Source organism: Suncus etruscus, chromosome 4 (genome assembly GCF_024139225.1).
Source record: "Suncus etruscus isolate mSunEtr1 chromosome 4, mSunEtr1.pri.cur, whole genome shotgun sequence".
Classification (NCBI taxonomy): Eukaryota; Metazoa; Chordata; class Mammalia; order Eulipotyphla; family Soricidae; genus Suncus; species Suncus etruscus.
The window spans coordinates 48,917,604-48,934,444 of record NC_064851.1 but is presented as its reverse complement, the minus strand read 5'-3'; the positions used below and the strand labels follow the sequence as shown (position 1 = coordinate 48,934,444).

Sequence of the window (16,841 nt, the reverse complement as noted above, 5' to 3'; positions counted from 1 at the left end):
AATCCATCAGTGACAAATGTCAACACACTAATTTGTTAAATGCAAAACAAATGCAACATTCAAACAAGATGCTTCATTTCATGTTCTATCAGCACTCCAAGTTGAACCAAGTTTATAGTAACTCATGGATCATGCAATATTAAGCAGGAGTATATTATAATGACTAAAACTGGAACAATAAACTCCCATTAACTAAAATGCTAATAGTGCAGCTGAAATATGTGCTGCGACTCTAACACATTCATCTCCCATATTACTAGAAATTTTATTTCTACACAGAATGTATAACAAAAATGTATATTTTCAGGAGACCAGAAAAGAGATTTTGAAAAAAAAGAACAAAAGAAATAAAGTCTTAGAGAATCCTTAGAATTCACTTAGTACAACAATGCTAGTTAGAAAAAAAATGAAATTCTTAAAGGCATAAAGTATATAACAAGAGAATCTTCCCCATTTTAACCATAATGTAAACAATATTTGAACTAAGAAGGATACAGTCTACATTATGGAATTTAAAAAAATTTTATAAAACATACTTTTGGGGAGGCATGGGAACCATATCCAACAATGTTGGGCCTTAATCCTGGCTCTGCACTCAGGAATTACCCCATATGGGATCATATAGGATGCCTGGGTTTGAAGCTGGGTCAGTCATAAAAGAGAATGACAGACTTTTTTTTTTTCTGTTTGTTTTGGGGCTACACCAGCTGTGCTCCAGAGTTATTCCTGGCTCTGTACTCACTACCCTGGCAGTGCTCAGGGACCATGTGGGATACTGGGATTGAACCTGGGTTTGCCATGTACAAGGAAAGCATCCTATTCCCTGTACTATGGCCCTGGCTCTGGCAGACTATTTTAAACTGGGGTCATGTGCAGTAGAAGAATGGAACTTCTGGTTAACATGTCATTCTTTAAATCCAGTGTAAAAATGACACACAGTGTGTCAAGAGTCTGACCAGGCTTCAAATTCAGTTTCAAGTATATGATAATTGTGTGACTTCAAGCTAAGTCCCTTCCTTTTCTTGGTCTCAGTTTCCTGTGTCTAAAATGGTCACAATCATTTTTAGGGAAGCTCTAAGGATTTCTGGTGCTATGCACATTTTTGATGTAAGAACAGCTTGTCTGTACTATCAGCACTCCAGATCCTTTGGTTTCACCTTCTCTACTTTTGAGCAAAGTAATTTAGTTGTGCTATGTGCAACTCAACTGCAGATGTAGCAAAGAGCACTATTTTGGATAACCAAAAACAAAACTAACTGAATTGAGAATGATTCCAGAAAAACGACGGAATTGAGAAAGAAGTGGCAGCAAATGGCAGTCAAGTCTTTTAGTGATAATTTGACAATTTGTGTCATTTTTTTCTCTATGAGAATTGATTAGGAATTTTGCGGAATAGTTTGCTTGTTTTTTTTTACAACTGACTTCAGACATCTTGCGGGGGGCGGGTGCACACCTGGCTATGCTCAAAGTTTATTCCTAGATCTTTACTCAGGGATCACCCGATGGTGCTCAGAAGTATATATAAAATGCCAGGATGTCACCCGGGTCTGCTATGTGCAAGGAATGGGGCTTGATTAATGTTTTGTCTCTTTGGCTCCAAGCTGCTGCTACCCACATATGTACACTAATACATTTCTTAAGATGGAACCATTTTATCTTCTCATATAAAACTTACCTGGTTTTGGCTTATTGTTTTAGTTATATTATATTTTCCTGAATTATTTTTATTTATGTATGACTTTTACATTAATATTCACAAATAAGAATGGCTCATATGTTAGTAAGTTGTGGTATTTGTATTTTTTTTTGGGGGGCCACACCCTGTGACGCTCAGGGGTTACTCCTGGCTATGCGCTCAGAAGTTGCTCCTGGCTTCTTGGGGGACCATATGGGACGCCGGGGGATCGAACCGCGGTCCGTCCTAGGCTAGCGCAGGCAAGGCAGGCACCTTACCTCCAGCGCCACCGCCCGGCCCCAGGTATTTGTATTTTTTGGCTTCATAAATATATTTGAAATTCTTCATTTCTACAGAAATATTTGCTTACTTGTTCACAGAAATTTTGAGCAAATACATCTATATAACTAACTTAGTCTGGTATTTTTCCAGGGAAAACTCTGATAAATCTCTTTATTCTACAGGTATTGTTTATTTAGTACTGTTGTACCCAAGTAGTATCATATCGTCAGTTTAAAATAATTTTTTTTAAATTTTGGGCCACACTCTGAATTGTTCAGTGCTTACTGTTGTCTAGCTCTGTGTAGAGAAATTACTCTTTGCGGGCTCAGGGAGATCATATGGGGTGCTGGGTTCAAACCCATGGTGGCCACATAAAAAACAAGTGCCTTAACCACTGTACTTTTTCTCCCCCAAGCCCCCAGTCCACCATTTCCATATAGATGTAGCTACATCATGATGTAGCAGCAATCATTCCAGCTGACCAAGAGTCATGACGAGAGGGCCAAAGCCTCCTATGCACAGCTTGGGAGATGCTGCCTCAAAACCACCACAACAGAATTACCCCAAACATTTGGAAACTCAAAGATGTATTACTAACAGTTGGGTAAAAGTAAAAATAAGTGAAAAAATATGAGAGAAAGGAAAAAAAAAACATAAGCTATCAAAACACAAGGAACATAACAACAGCAGTATTGATGAAAAGTCATAGCAACTTTGGAAAAAAGTTGGGGGTTCAAATAAATAACTCAAACTCACATCTTATTAAACTAGGAAAAGAACAACAAATGAGGCCCCAAATAAGAAAAAAGGTCATAAAAATACTAGAAAGACTATACTTTCAGGGATCATTTCTATAGTATGTAACTAGAAAAGTTTCTCTGATCGTGTAGAGCACACAAAACCATGAGGAGGAACCAGAGCGTCCTCTCCTGAGCGAGAAGCCAGCTTTAGGTGTCACTTCTGCGACTGCCTTTGGCCATTGATGATTGTTCTTCCCTTCCTTTGGAAGGGGTAGAGGGAGGTTGCAGTCTGAGTGGTAAAAAAAAAAAAAATACTAGAGCAGAAATAAATTGTATAGAAAATTAAAAGGCACAAAAATCAAATCAGTTAAACAAATCTTGGTTGTTTTTTTTTTAGAAAGAGAAAAAGGATCAACAATTTCTTAGCAAGACTCTGTAGAATAAAAGAAAGAAAACTTTAATAAATTGAATCAGAAATGACAGGGAAACTTTAGAGTAAGTAGCAGAGAAATATAGAAAAATCATTTAAGATTACTACAAACAACTTTATACCACTAAATTAGAGAACTTACAAGAAACAAGTGGATTTTTAGTATCATACAATCACCCAGAACTACACCTGAACTCATCAAAAGCTACTATGGAAATTTAAAAAGTATTCAAGGCAAAAGCTTAGGTCAAGAAGGATTCATTAATGAGTTATTATAAACCTCAAAATGAATTTATTACATATATCTCTCATGTTCTTTCAAATGGCTGAAGATATAATAAATTTTCCTAACATTTTCTATGAAGCCAACAATATCCTAGTACCAAGAATATTTAAAAAAAAAAAAGAAAATTACAGGCCAATGAATTTGTGTCCAATGAACAAAAATGCATATAAACAGTGATGAAATGAAATTTTTTCAATAAGTATAAGGATTCTATACATGGGTCCACTAATGTGATATACCACATCCATAAGAGGAAAGGCCAAAATGAGGATAGAAGAAACCAGCTTCATATAGTAAAAGACATGTATAACAAAAGTATTATTAATGATTTAGTTAATGGCAAAAATGAAAGTCTTTCCTCTAAGATCAAGCAAGAAAAATAAGTACATTATCACCACTATTTTTCAATAAAGTATTGGATTACCTAGCTACACCTAGGTGTATAGATTACAATTTGTAATACATAACTGTAATATATACAATTGTATACAAATTGCATAGGATTACCTAGGCATGAAAGAAAAAGGGATTCAAATTGGAAAAAAAATTTAAGCTACTTAAAGATATGGATGACATATTGCACTGAGAAATAAACCTAACGATTGTACAAAAAAATACCTTCAGAAGCAATAAATATGTACAGAGAAACAATGAGCTATAAAACTAAAACATAAATATCTGTAGCATTCTTACATGCAGATAATTACATAGAAGAGAATAAAATTTTTTTCAAATACCATTGTGTCCAAAAAAAAGTTCAAGAGAAATCAAGTCAACCAAATAGGTAAAGAACTTGTATGTACATAAAAAACTGTAAGTCACAATTAAAATAAATAGAAGACACAAGAAATGGCAAAATATTACACACTTATGAGTTTAAAGAATTAATGCCAGTTGAAAAGGTGGTATAGTTGGCCAGAGAGATAGCACAGTGGTGTTTGCCTTGCAAACAGCCGATCCAGGACCTAAAATGGTTGGTTCGAATCCCGGTGCCCCATATGGTCCCCCGTGCCTGCCAGGAGCAATTTCTGAGCAGATGGCCAGGAGTAACCCCTGAGCACAGCTGGGTGTGGCCCAAAAACAAAATAAAACAAAAAAAAACAAAAAAAAAAACAAAAGAAAGAAAGAAAAGGTGTATAGTTGCCTTGCATGTGTTCAGCCCTGGTTTGATCCCTGTCACCCTATATGGTCTCCAACCTTTACCAGTAAAGATCCTGAGTTGCATAGCTAGAAGTAAACCCTGAATGTTAATGGGTGTGGCCCATAAATAGAACAACAACAAAAAAATTAACACCTCTAAAATGACCATTCTACCCAGAATATTATACAGATTATTATATTATACAGAATATTATACAGATTAATGCTATCTCAGATTTCCAATGGCAAGGACAAAAAGCCAATAAAAATGAAAATTGTATGCAATCATAAAATCCTTAAATAGCCAAAGCAATCTTTTAAAAAATGATGAACAACATTGAAGTCCATTACTTTAAACTATTCTGTAGAGCTATGATAAAATAGTGTGGTACTGAAATAAAAGACAGCTCTTAGACTAAGAAATAGAATTTAGAGTCCAGAAATATGTACATATGTATGTATATATATGTTGCATACATACTATATATGTATTTACTCTTAGTCTCTGTTTATATCATATAAATATGATTTACTATTAGTCTATATTTCTGTTTATACACAGTTGATTTAAAACAACAAAAGCATAAAGTAGAAAAAGCAGATTTTCATGAACAAATGATGCTAGGAAAATCAGTTAATAACATGCAAAAAAGGAAAATGACCCATATCTCATACCACACAAAAGTTAATTTAAAACATATTAAAGGCCTTGAGGATCTAAGTCTATAAACTCACAACCCTGAGCAACACTGGATGTTCTTTTCTCATTCCCTCCAAAACAAAAGTATTTGTTGTATACATAAACAATGGAATACCACTTAGCTATAAAAGCAACTCATACTTTTCTATAACAACATTAGAAAGTGTCGTGCTAGGAAGGAGAAAGAAAAGTACAGAATGAACTAACTCATGAGTGGTATATAAAGAAACAAAGCTAAGGAATAGACAATGTACAATAAAATCTAAATTTACATTCTAATAACAGAACTGATGCTATGAAGTAGCACAGGGAAGGGAAGGACATGGGAAGAGAGGTAGGAAAGGTGGCACATAAAAAAATTTAGACACAGTGTTTGAAGAATATTAGTATTTTGGAAATGGGTGTGGTACAGTAACATTGCAAATGTATAGCCTATACGAATACTACTGTAAACCAGGCTACCTCAATATAATGATTAATTTAAGGATCAGAGATACCACAGAGGGTAGAGAACTTGCCTTGCATTTGGCACATGGGTTTGATTCTTGGCATCCCATTTGGTCCCCTGAGCTTGTGAGAGATGATCCTGAGCACAGAGCCAGGAGTAAGCCCTGAGCATCCTGAACACAGAGCCAGGAGTAAGCCCTGAGCACTACTATGTTAGCCCAAAACAAACAAAACCCCAAAATTAAGTAAGAAAAAAAAGATATGCCCTTCATCTCATGAATTCTTAATCTTAATTTATGATTGAAACAAAGAAACTATCTGATGTGCTACTCAACTTTTATATAAGACATAATATATTATTAAGTGGGGGCAAGCAAAGGAACTTAAGTATATGTTTCTGTACTTAAGTTAAAGGAGTAAAATGCCAATAGCGGCATCTATAAATGTCACTAAGATCAGGGATAATTAACTTCTTCCACCAGAGAACGTTTTAGCTGCCTAAAAAGTTTTACATGATCCTGGATTTATAAAATAGGTACACAAAGCAAAAATCTACTGATAATAAATCACAAAATAATTTATTTTAGAAAGAATGTTTTAAAGTTGTAGCATCCATATGGGTCATGACTCATAGTTTAAGAAGCCAGGACTGAGAAAACTAAAAAAACAAACTCAGAGCATACAAAATTAAATTAGAAGGCAAAAAAAAAAAAAAAAACCAGAAACACCCAAACCAACAGGAATAACAATCAGAAAGAACAAAGGAATAAAGAGAAATAAGTTTGAATTTAAAAATAATATAAAATGTACAATACAACTTAATATTTACATTGTTAACACTTAACAACTTAATAACATTAAAAATATCGGGGCCGGGAAGGTGGCGCTAGAGGTAAGGTGTCTGCCTTGCAAGCGCTAGCCAAGGAATGGACCGCGGTTTGATCCCCCAGCATCCCATATGGTCCCCCCAAGTCAGGGCGATTTCTGAGCACATAGCCAGGAGTAACCTCTGAGCGTCAAATGGGTGTGGGCTCAAAACCAAAAAAATCTATATATGTGTCAATTATGAAAAAGGTGATAAATTTGTGATCACAAACATTCAGAATTGGGGAAAGGAAGATACAGTTAGCTTTGATGGATAGCACAAGAAGAACTTTAGAGGTGACAGAAAGTCAAGTATCTTGATGGTGGTGGTGGTGGTGGTTGTAAGTAGCAATAATAATGACACATTAATGAAACTGCAGCTTTGTGCCAGACAGATAGTGCAGGGGTAAAAGCACTTGTCTTGCACTCAACTGACTGATAATTAGTGATGTGGAGCATTTTTTCATGTGTCTTTTGGCTATTTGTATTTCTTCTTTGAGGAAGTATCTGTTCATTTATTCTCCCCATTTTTGATGGGGTTAGATGTTTTTTTCATGTTAAGTTCTGTCAGTACCTTGTATATTTTTGATATTAGCTCCTTATTTGATAGGTATTGGGTGAATAGTTTCTCCCATTCTGTGAATGGATTTTATATCCTACTTACTATTTTCTTTGAGGTGCAGAAGTTTCTCAGCTTAATATAGTCCCATATTTTTTTACCTCTGCTTCCACTTGTTTGGAGAGTGCTATTTCCTCCTTGAAGATGCCTTTAGTCTCAGTGTCATGGAGTGTTTTACCTACATGCTGTTCTATTTATCTTATGGTTTTGGGTCTGATACCAAGGTCTTTAATCCATTTGGATTTGACATTTGTGCATGGCGTTAGATGAAGGTTTGAATTCACATTTTTGCAAGAGGTTGACCAGTTGTGCCAACACCACTTGTCAAAGAGGCTTTCCTTGCTTCATTTTGCATTTTTTACCCCTTTATCAAATATTAGTTGATTGTATGTCTGGGGAACATTCTTTGAATACTCAAATTTATTCTACTGATCTGAGGGTCTGTCTTTATTCCAATACCATGCTGTTTTAATGAGTATAGCTTTGTTATTTTTAGAGGGCCTCCCAATCTTAAAGGCCATCCCATCAGACTTGCCAACCTGGCCCAATAGTTCAATGCTAAGACACAGGAGGTGGTTGTTCTTGGGTCCCACAGAACTCAGGGGCCTCCAGTGCTCTATTTGGTGGTACTCATGGGGACTATGTGGTATAATTGATCAAACCAGAGTTCTGAATGTGAAAAAGCACTCTCCTCTACCCTGTGCTATCTCTTTGGCCTCCATTGAAATTGCTCTGTATGGTAGATATATAATAATACATGCACATATACATGATACCTACACATTTGTCCACACCCAGAGAACACACCACTCCAGGAACAAATCCAAGTGTAACCTCTGTACTCTGTGGGTGATACAACTTGTCAGAGTATTGCTTGGACCTCTCTGATGGGAGACATTGACAGTACATGTGAGAACTTGGGGTTGGCATTTGACAGATCACTAACTTCTGCTCAATTTTGTTCTGAATCTAAAATTTCTCCAAAAGATAGGAAGGTATGGAGTTAACTGTATGGAATATAGTTGGAGACAGTCACCATGGGGAGCAATGTTCTCTGGGAGGGGCATTATGCATCCACTTGCATTGGTCACCAGGGACTTCTTACTGAGGGCAGGGTTTTGGAAAAAACGATTGTTAGGGTTTGGCTCATGAGCTCTTTGGGTGCAACAGCAATGGGACTTCCTCCGCTTTTCTTCTTTTTCTTTTTTCCCTCTTCCTCACCAGCAGAGGATGGATTCAAGACCTGGTACCACAGTCCAATTCTGGCTGCAGACATGGTATCACTGTCCAGTTCTGACTGAAGATCTGGTTCTGATCATAGGTCTGGAAACATGTGGCCTTATTTGGTAGTTCCCTTGGTTTTTCCAAAGATACCTCCTGGAGAAACAATGTCATTGTCTCACTAGACTTGAGTTGCCCCATATGGGTGAGCCCAGAAGTCATAGATTTAGACTCATTGTCCCTGGGTAGATGAGTAAGTAAAGGCTTCAGTGAAGACTTTGTGAATTAATTTTTGGCACTTAGCACTCACTCAATCAATATGAAGATAAGTTTTTAGTACAGGTATCTGGAATGTGGTCATGGATTTTCTGCATTACCCTCTGCCATAGTCATATTGACAGTTTCACAGAGAATTCATGTAAATTAGTGAGTAGATATTTTATGCCTATTTGCTAATAAAAAATTTTATAAAGCCACACTCTGCAATGAAAGTAGAATGAAGGCAGGGCTACTAGCTGGAGGCTTGGTTAGTTCAGTGCTCAGACCTGGCACCAGAGTATGGCTCATTATGAGTAGTGGGGGTAGTAGAGTGGTTGCAGTGGGGAGATCAATCTTGATGCCTCATATATACTAGATATGTCTTCTACCACTAGATTTGTCTCCCAGTACCCTACTATTCAGAATGTTTAAAGAAAAAAATAGACCAATTAGCAGCCTTTTCTCTTAAGCCTAGATTTTCATGTGGGTCAGATATTATAAGTTTGCATCAACTTATTAGAACTAGTTTCTACTTCATGTGCCAAAAGAATATTCCATCCTCTACTAGACTTCAATTTTAAAATTACCCTACTATAATCTTCTGGCTTTGTTACAAAACTCAGATTATCAAGTAGTTTTGCAGGGGATAAAATGAAGATGTAGACTAGAAGAAGTGGTGGAGGCAGTGAGCATTTTGTAGTGGTAGTATGCAATAACTATACCAGTATCATAAATGTCAATTCTACTGTAATTATATTATCTAAAATGTAACAAAAATTAATGTTTGGGGGCAGAGCAATAGTGTAGGAGGTAGGATGTTTGTCTTGTATGCAGCTGACTTGGGTTTGGTTTCCAGAAGCAAGCTCTGTATGGTCCCCTAAGTCCCATCAGGAGTTATCCCTGAGAGCAAAGCCAAGATTAAGTCTAAATGCAACCCCAAAATACAATAAAAAACTAGAATTGATTTTTGTAATTAAACTATAAATGGAATAAAGGAACTCCATTTTCAGTTGAATAAATCTTTAGACAGTAAAATAATAATTGTGGTGGATATAATATGTAGATTAAGGAACTCCCCTCAGTTGTGGGTGGTGGGGAAGCAAGATACTATATGAAATGGGAGAAATTTTCCATACACCACATAGTTGACAAAGAGCTAATATTCATAATATGTAAAGACCTCAACTAAAAAATAAAAGCATTCCCATTTAAAACAAAAGCAGGAGCCGGGAAGGTGGCGCTAGAGGTAAGGTGTCTGCCTTGCAAGCGCTAGCGTAGGACGGACCGCGGTTCGATCCCCCAGCATCCCATATGGTCCACCCAAGTCAGGGGCGATTTCTGAACGCATAGCCAGGAGCAACCCCTGAAAGTCAAACGAGTGTGGCCCAACCCCCCCCCCCAAAAAAAAGAATTAAAAAAAAAAAAGCATGGAGAGGAGCTGAACATACATTTCCTCAAAGACATAAAGATGGGTAATAGGCACATGGAAAAATGTCCCCCCATCACTGATGATCAGGGAAACACAAATCAAACTGGCTGATATCAAAAAGAAACAATGAGCATTGGCAGGGATATGGTGACAAGAACTCATTCATTTCTGGTGGTTCTGACAGCTTATTCATCCAGGCAGCCTGGCTCTATAGAGAAGGGTGTGAAGACATTTCAAAAAAATTTAAAGATGAAGCTTTCAGAAGTCCCAGTAATTTCACTTTCTTTTACTTCAACCAACTAAGCAATAGAGCTCACTTCAGTGATCCCATTTCTTGGCATCTATCTCAAGAGCACAAAAATTTTTATTAAAAGTATGTCTACACCTGTGTTCATTGCTGCACTACTTCTAGTAACTAATATCTAGAATCAACCCAACATAACGATAAAGTTCATAAAGAAGTTATGGTACCTGGAATACTCCTCAGCAATAAGGAAAAATTAAAACTTGGGGTTTGCTACAACTTGGATGGAACAGGTTAAGGGAAGTGAGTGGAAAGGAGGAGTAACACTGGATGGTATCACTTTTATGTAAGTAGACAATAAAGTAGAAAATCAAGGGGGAGTGGCGCAAGCAGTAAGGCATCTGCCTTGCACGTGCTAGCGTAGGACGGACCACGGTTTGATCCCCTGGTGTCCCATATGGTCTCCCAAGCAAGGAACAATTTCTGAGCGCATAGCCAGGAGTAACCCCTGAGCGTCACTGGGTGTGCCCCCCCCCCAAAAAAAAAAAACAAAAACAAAATAGAAAATTGAGGAAAGAGAGGAGAAACAATAAGCACAAACCTTGGGTCCTGCGGAACCCACTTACCCTGGGTGTGAGAGGTGCAAGTAAAGAAAGTAATCATTACACTGCATGGAAGAGTCTGTTGTCTTTTGGGTTTCTCCAGTGTCCTCTTCTATTGTTTACCTTCAGTGAGCAAGTAATTCTTGCAAGCAAATGTTGCTGGCATGTGATGGTGGTGAGACAGACACTTTGAAATCTCGGTTTGACTTTTGAGGATGAGGAGACTGTGTTTGTTCTTTCCTTTCCTTCCTCTCTGTAATAGAACTTTATACTCTACACATAATGTTGAGATGTTGAAAAATCATGAACCCATAAGAATGCAAGCTTGATAAATAATGTCTGTTTCCTGGACACACCTCCCTGGAGCTGGATGAAAAGTGGCTGTACTCCTCCTGTGGAGAATTGGGGCCAGCTCAGTAATGAGAGAGGTGGGCTGTGGCTTTTCTTGTCTCTACCAAAAGCAATTTCCTGCCCTCCTGGGCCCACCCACAAGCCTGCTGAGGCAGCAGCGTGGAGTTGGAGCCGATAAGTGCTGTTAGTCTCCCTGGGCAGCAAAATGGGCCTCCTAGGTCATGTCTCCCTGGACAAAGCAGAAATAAATCACACACCAGGCTCTACTTAAGATCTGATGAAATTCTCCATTTCTGTTCCAAATTGGATTCCACCAGAGGGATGGGAGCAGCTCTGGAAAGTAATGAAGGCGTTCCTTTCTCCTCTGCTAGAAATATGGTTTTTGTTTTTGTTTTTTGTTTTCTGTTTTTTAATTAAGTTTTTAAATTTTAGACACTGGTTTATAGAGTCGTTCATAATACAGTTATTTCTGGCATTTAATATTCCACCACAAATTTAAAATTACCTCCAACCTGGTCATCAGTTTCCTAACCTCCCCAAAGCCTGCCCTTTGGCAGGTATGAATAATTTACTTAATATTTTGTTGATGACTGTTGGGAAATCAGAATTAAAATTATGGGGTGTCACGTGGCTGCACAAGCAGCTACATGGTCCACAATTTGAGCATCTGTAGTACTGGGCTGTTGAGGTCAGATAGCAATGGCAGTGGTTCATAGGGGCCTTTTGAAGAGTCCAGTACAATCAGCTGCGAGGTTGGCATGTCCATAAGTTTTTCCTGCGAGTTGGATTTCTCTTTTGAGAGTTACAGAAGTCTTTGGCATTGGCCATTTGCCAATGGTAGAAGACTCTAGTTCTTGGACATGTGGCTGCCAAGGCATCTGGAAGTACAAAGATGTGGCAGGGGCGAGGTGGCCTGGCTTAAATTAATAGACACAACCAGGGTGTGGAGTGAGGTTTGGGAAAGACTTGAGAACGAGACCAATCCAGCGATCAAAGTTTCCATCCTGAGTGGCAAGGCATCCCACAGTTAGGGAGGACATGGCCTTTGTGGGCTGCAGTCTTACTGGGAACTTCAGGAGCTGAGGGATACACTGAAAGGCCACTTGCCTCTGCCCCTCTCCCTCTTGGCCATTTGTAGTGACAGAAAATTCAAGAGGACTTGTGCCTTTTGAGAGCTGAAAATATTTTTCCATCTGTATCTTTATTAGAGAAAACGACTCACTCTGTGTTTTATTTACAAAAAGAAGAACTTCTTTGAGAATGACAATGTCCTTGAACCAATTTCTTCCACCTACTGTTATGATGATGAATCAACAGTTTGGCATCATGAGAAGCAGGCAACAGAGGTCCTTTCAGGGGAGAAAAAAAAACTAAAACCTGTTTTCAAATGGGCCTTGTCAGAGGGAAGATTGATGGGCTGTTGGCTGATTGGGACCACAAACCAGACTGAGAATTCAGGATGTGTGAGGGGCCCAGGAGTATTTAGAAATAAGGGTTCAGGAGAGGACTAAAACATTCTAAACAGTGCTGTGTGGAAGGTGGGCATAAAGTATATCATGTTGGCATGCAGCATTTACTTCTTGAGTTTGAAAGCATTATGCTCTGCTTCTCTTCCTGTTGAAAAGCAGTTTAAAATACAACTTCTGATGGGCTGTGGAGATGACTTAGTGGTCCACTCCATGCCTCACTTCTATGAAGCCTTTACTTTTTAATGATAGGAGTTTCTGCATCCAAATCCTACCTGCCATGAGAAATTCTGCTATTTAGGGTTGAAAGCCAAGAAAATCCTTGAAGAAAAATGGTTTGATCTTTTCATGGCATGTTTTAAATTTTGTTTTAAGAAAAGAACCATTTTCTTCATAGGAAAATGTGACCCCAAAGGACCCTAAAATAAGATTCAACTTTGGGGGCAGCAAACTGAACAACAAGGGGTGTTTGAAGTCTGGTCCTCAATTGGAAAATTGCTGTTCAGGAAGATGGCCAAACCAGGCACTGGTCATGGAGCCATATCTCAGAGAAATGTTTTTCCTTCTCAGGCAGAAGATGTTTACGATTTCTTCTTGAAGGACAGTTGCCTTAATTTCTGTGATTTCTTTCTTTCTTTTTGTTTTTGGGCCACACCCGGCGTTGCTCAGGGGTTACTCCTGGCTGTCTGCTCAGAAATAGCTCCTGGCAGGCACGGGGGACCATATGGGACACCGGGATTCGAACCAACCACCTTTGGTCCTGGATCAGCTGCTTGCAAGGCAAACACCGCTGTGCTATCTCTCCAGGCCCAATTTCTGTAATTTCTACCTTGCCAGACTTTATCTGAGTCTTCAGCAGTGCTAAAGATGTCTGTCCTGGGCCTAGCCAGAACACTGCCAAGGCCAGGAAAGTTGTCTTCAAAGTATTTGCAATTGGAAAAAAGGGTGTAGTGACAGTGACTCAAACTACTCAGGTTGGTTGGGGACAGAGGTGTGGTGATGATAAACACTACTGGGCAGGAAGACTACAGAGAGAGTAAAGAGGTTAACCGCACTTGCCTTGCATATGGCTGACGTGGTTTCAATCCTGGACACCACCACATAAGGTCTACCAAGCCAAATGCCACCACAACACTTAGGCTTTCCACCCTTTGGGCTCTCACAGATTCAGGTATTCTTATAAATAGCCTGGCTCACCTTCCAGGCTGGGAGGAAAAAGCCAGCATGCCTTAGCGAGAGCAGCCTTTTGTTCCAGCAGCCTTGGGTTGGTTTCAGCTGTCAGCCCTATGATTGTGGCTGTACTTTTCAGGTCTCTGGAAAACACCTAAACTTTTGACCTATCTCAAGAATTACTTTACTGGGGTTTGGGGTCATCTTAGTCTTGGACCCAGGGGACTTTGGTTCTCACAATATGAAAATTTTCTGTTTAGGCACATACTACTCTCTGGTTTCATCTGAGCTGTGAGCTAAATGGAGGAGTTTGTGCAAGGGGTGACTGGGTGGGTCTTACTCTCCTGGTGGTCCTGGGGGAAGACATATCCACAAATGGTCTGGCTTGTGCAGAGGAAACCTGATGGCAAGCAAATGGATTTGAAGGAACTGATATATACCTTTTCTTGATTTAGAAGGGTTCACAATCATTTCTTTTCAATTGATGAAGAAGAGTATTTTTTACATAGTAAATTAAGAAAACTGGTAATCATGTCTTGAATAAAACCAGGTGGATTCCCAGGAGATGCATTATTTTTTAACTGCTCCTCTTTATAGCCTCCCTTCCTCCCACCTATGCCTTTCTAATCAAGGTATTTGGGGTTTTAAAACAAGTTATGGAAAATGAGATTAGAGAAATCCCTCTGGTTGTTCCAGCCCCTAGAGCTGTTTGCACACCTGGGTGGTTTAAAGTCCTTACTTTCCCCACCTGATCCACTTTAGTTGTATTGGTAAATGCACATCTCCGGGAAGGTGATACTGTGGAAAATCTTGGCCTTTAGCTCATTCTTCTGGAAGCTTCCCCCATCCCTGACACTGTTTAACTTGTTACTTTTCATTTCAGTGTAGTCAGAAATAGGCAATTGGGTCCATTCTTCTTGGCTTTCCATGGCCTTCTGTATAATTCTCAATTTGTTTGTGAGCTGCTCAGATTTAGGCTGAAGGACCTTCTTTGATCTCTGACAGCCGGGGCTCACATAGCCACACCTGTTTTTTCACAGTCCAGATTGCCCAGTAAATGCTTCCATGGCCTTGTAATTTTTCTCAGCATAAAACCTCAGTGCAGGTTACTTATTACCCTAATAGCGGTTTGATGACAGAGACTACTGCTTGGCAGGAAGGGATCCTGAGCAGCTGCCAGCAGTCTAAACGGCCATTTGCTTGATTTCTAAAGCTGCCTGCCGTGGTCATGCTCTGGCATGTACGTGATAATGACAGGCTCACTAGACTCAGGGCAAGCCCTGACATTACTCCTGTGTTCTCCCCCCCCCCCTTTCTTCACAGCCCACACATCATCTTCCTCTCCCAGAGCACCTTGAGTGGAGCCAGCCAGCTGTGTGGGACACGCCTCTGCCATGAAATTGCCCATGCCTGGTTTGGCCTGGCCATTGGGGCTCGTGACTGGACCGAGGAGTGGCTGAGTGAGGGTTTTGCCACTCATCTGGAAGACGTGTTCTGGGCCAGGGTACAGCAGGTAGGTTTTTGGTGAACGCCTTTAACCCACACACCCACCATCACCACCTAGCCAAGCCCTCCTCAGTCACACATTCCACCAGCCTATATGCATTGGGTGCCGAGTCCCATTGGGTGCTACTGTTTACAGGATAAAGCTATACGAGCTAGGGAGAATTCTCCCTGCGAATTTATAATCTGGTGACAGGAGAGAAAATTCACACCAAGCTATACTTTGGCAGCCTTCAGGTGATGGTCTGAGAAGAATGTTAGTGAAAAATGAGGCCATTTAGGGACTGGAGTGGGTTCCGTGGGTAAGGCACTTGCCTTGCATGATACATACCTGAGTTTGATCCCTGGCACCATATATGTTCCTCCAAGCCCCACTAGGAGTGATCCCTGATAACCACTGGGTATGACATTAAGACAAACAAAAGCCAACTAAAGACTTCATTGGGGCCTTAATGGACTGAGTCTGGGTTCAATTCTCAGCACTGCATGGTACTCTGATCACTGCCAGGAGCATAACTGGCTGGGAGATGCTCCTGAGCATCACTGAGAGTGACTAAAAAAGTATTTAAAATTAGAAATGGGCTGGAGAATTAGTACAGTAGGCAAGGAAGGCACTTGCCCTTGCTTGTGGACATTCCATTTTGTTCCCTAACACTTCATGTGGTTCCCTGAGAACTGCTAGAAGTTATATCTGACCACAGAACCAGGAGTAATAACCCTGAGCCTGTTGTGTGTGACCCCCCATCCAAAAACAGAAGTAAAAAAGAAAATGAGGCAGAGAGTGGGAGAGGATATTTTAGAACGTCTAAGGGAAATGTTTCTGGCAAGACATTGGATCCAAAATGGGAAAGAAAGGTTGTGAAATACAGGTAAAGTGTCTCCTGCCTGCTGTGAGTGTATATAGCTGTGGATATGTTTTAATACTGAGAAGAAATTTAAGTCAAAAGTCAACAGTTCAGGGGCTGGAGCAGTGGCGCAAGTGGGAGGGCATTTGCCTTGCATGTGCTAACCTAGGACAGACCACGGTTCAATCCCCTGGCATCGCATATGGTCCCTCAAGCTAGGAGGAGTTTCTGAATGCATAGCCAGGAGTAACCCCTGAGCCATCATAAGGAGTGCCCCCCCCCAAAAAAAAGCAAAAAAAAAAAAAGTTAGCAGTTCAGCTGTTGGTGGGCAAGGCATGCTGAATTGCTGTACAATACATGTAACTAGTACAGTGCACATGAGGGTCCTGATTCCTTCCCACGGGTATTCTCTGCCTCCCTGAGCAGTCCAGCAGAGGGACTGAGGAGCATGTAGCATGAGAGTAGCTAGTGCAGACCATTGGTGCAGGGTGTGGCCCCTGAGAGGCATCCGCCCTTGAGCTCCCACTGAGTGTCTATAAGAGAATCATCATGCAGCATTACCAGGCTCC

General features: G+C 39.9%; 1 protein-coding gene and 1 non-coding gene across 2 annotated transcripts in view; both read left to right on the top strand.

The window, feature by feature from the left end:
* The window catches only part of AOPEP (aminopeptidase O (putative)), a 363,790-nt gene that overhangs the window by 209,324 nt on the left and 137,625 nt on the right, over window positions 1-16,841 (top strand). The window contains exon 5 of the mRNA XM_049772315.1: window positions 15,248-15,437. Coding sequence (XP_049628272.1) covers window positions 15,248-15,437 — 190 coding nt within the window. The remainder of the gene's footprint in view (window positions 1-15,247; window positions 15,438-16,841) is intronic.
* LOC126008198 (small nucleolar RNA U3) lies at window positions 2,784-2,995 on the top strand. The gene has a single exon (XR_007495551.1). It is a non-coding gene; the product is annotated as a small nucleolar RNA U3 (small nucleolar RNA).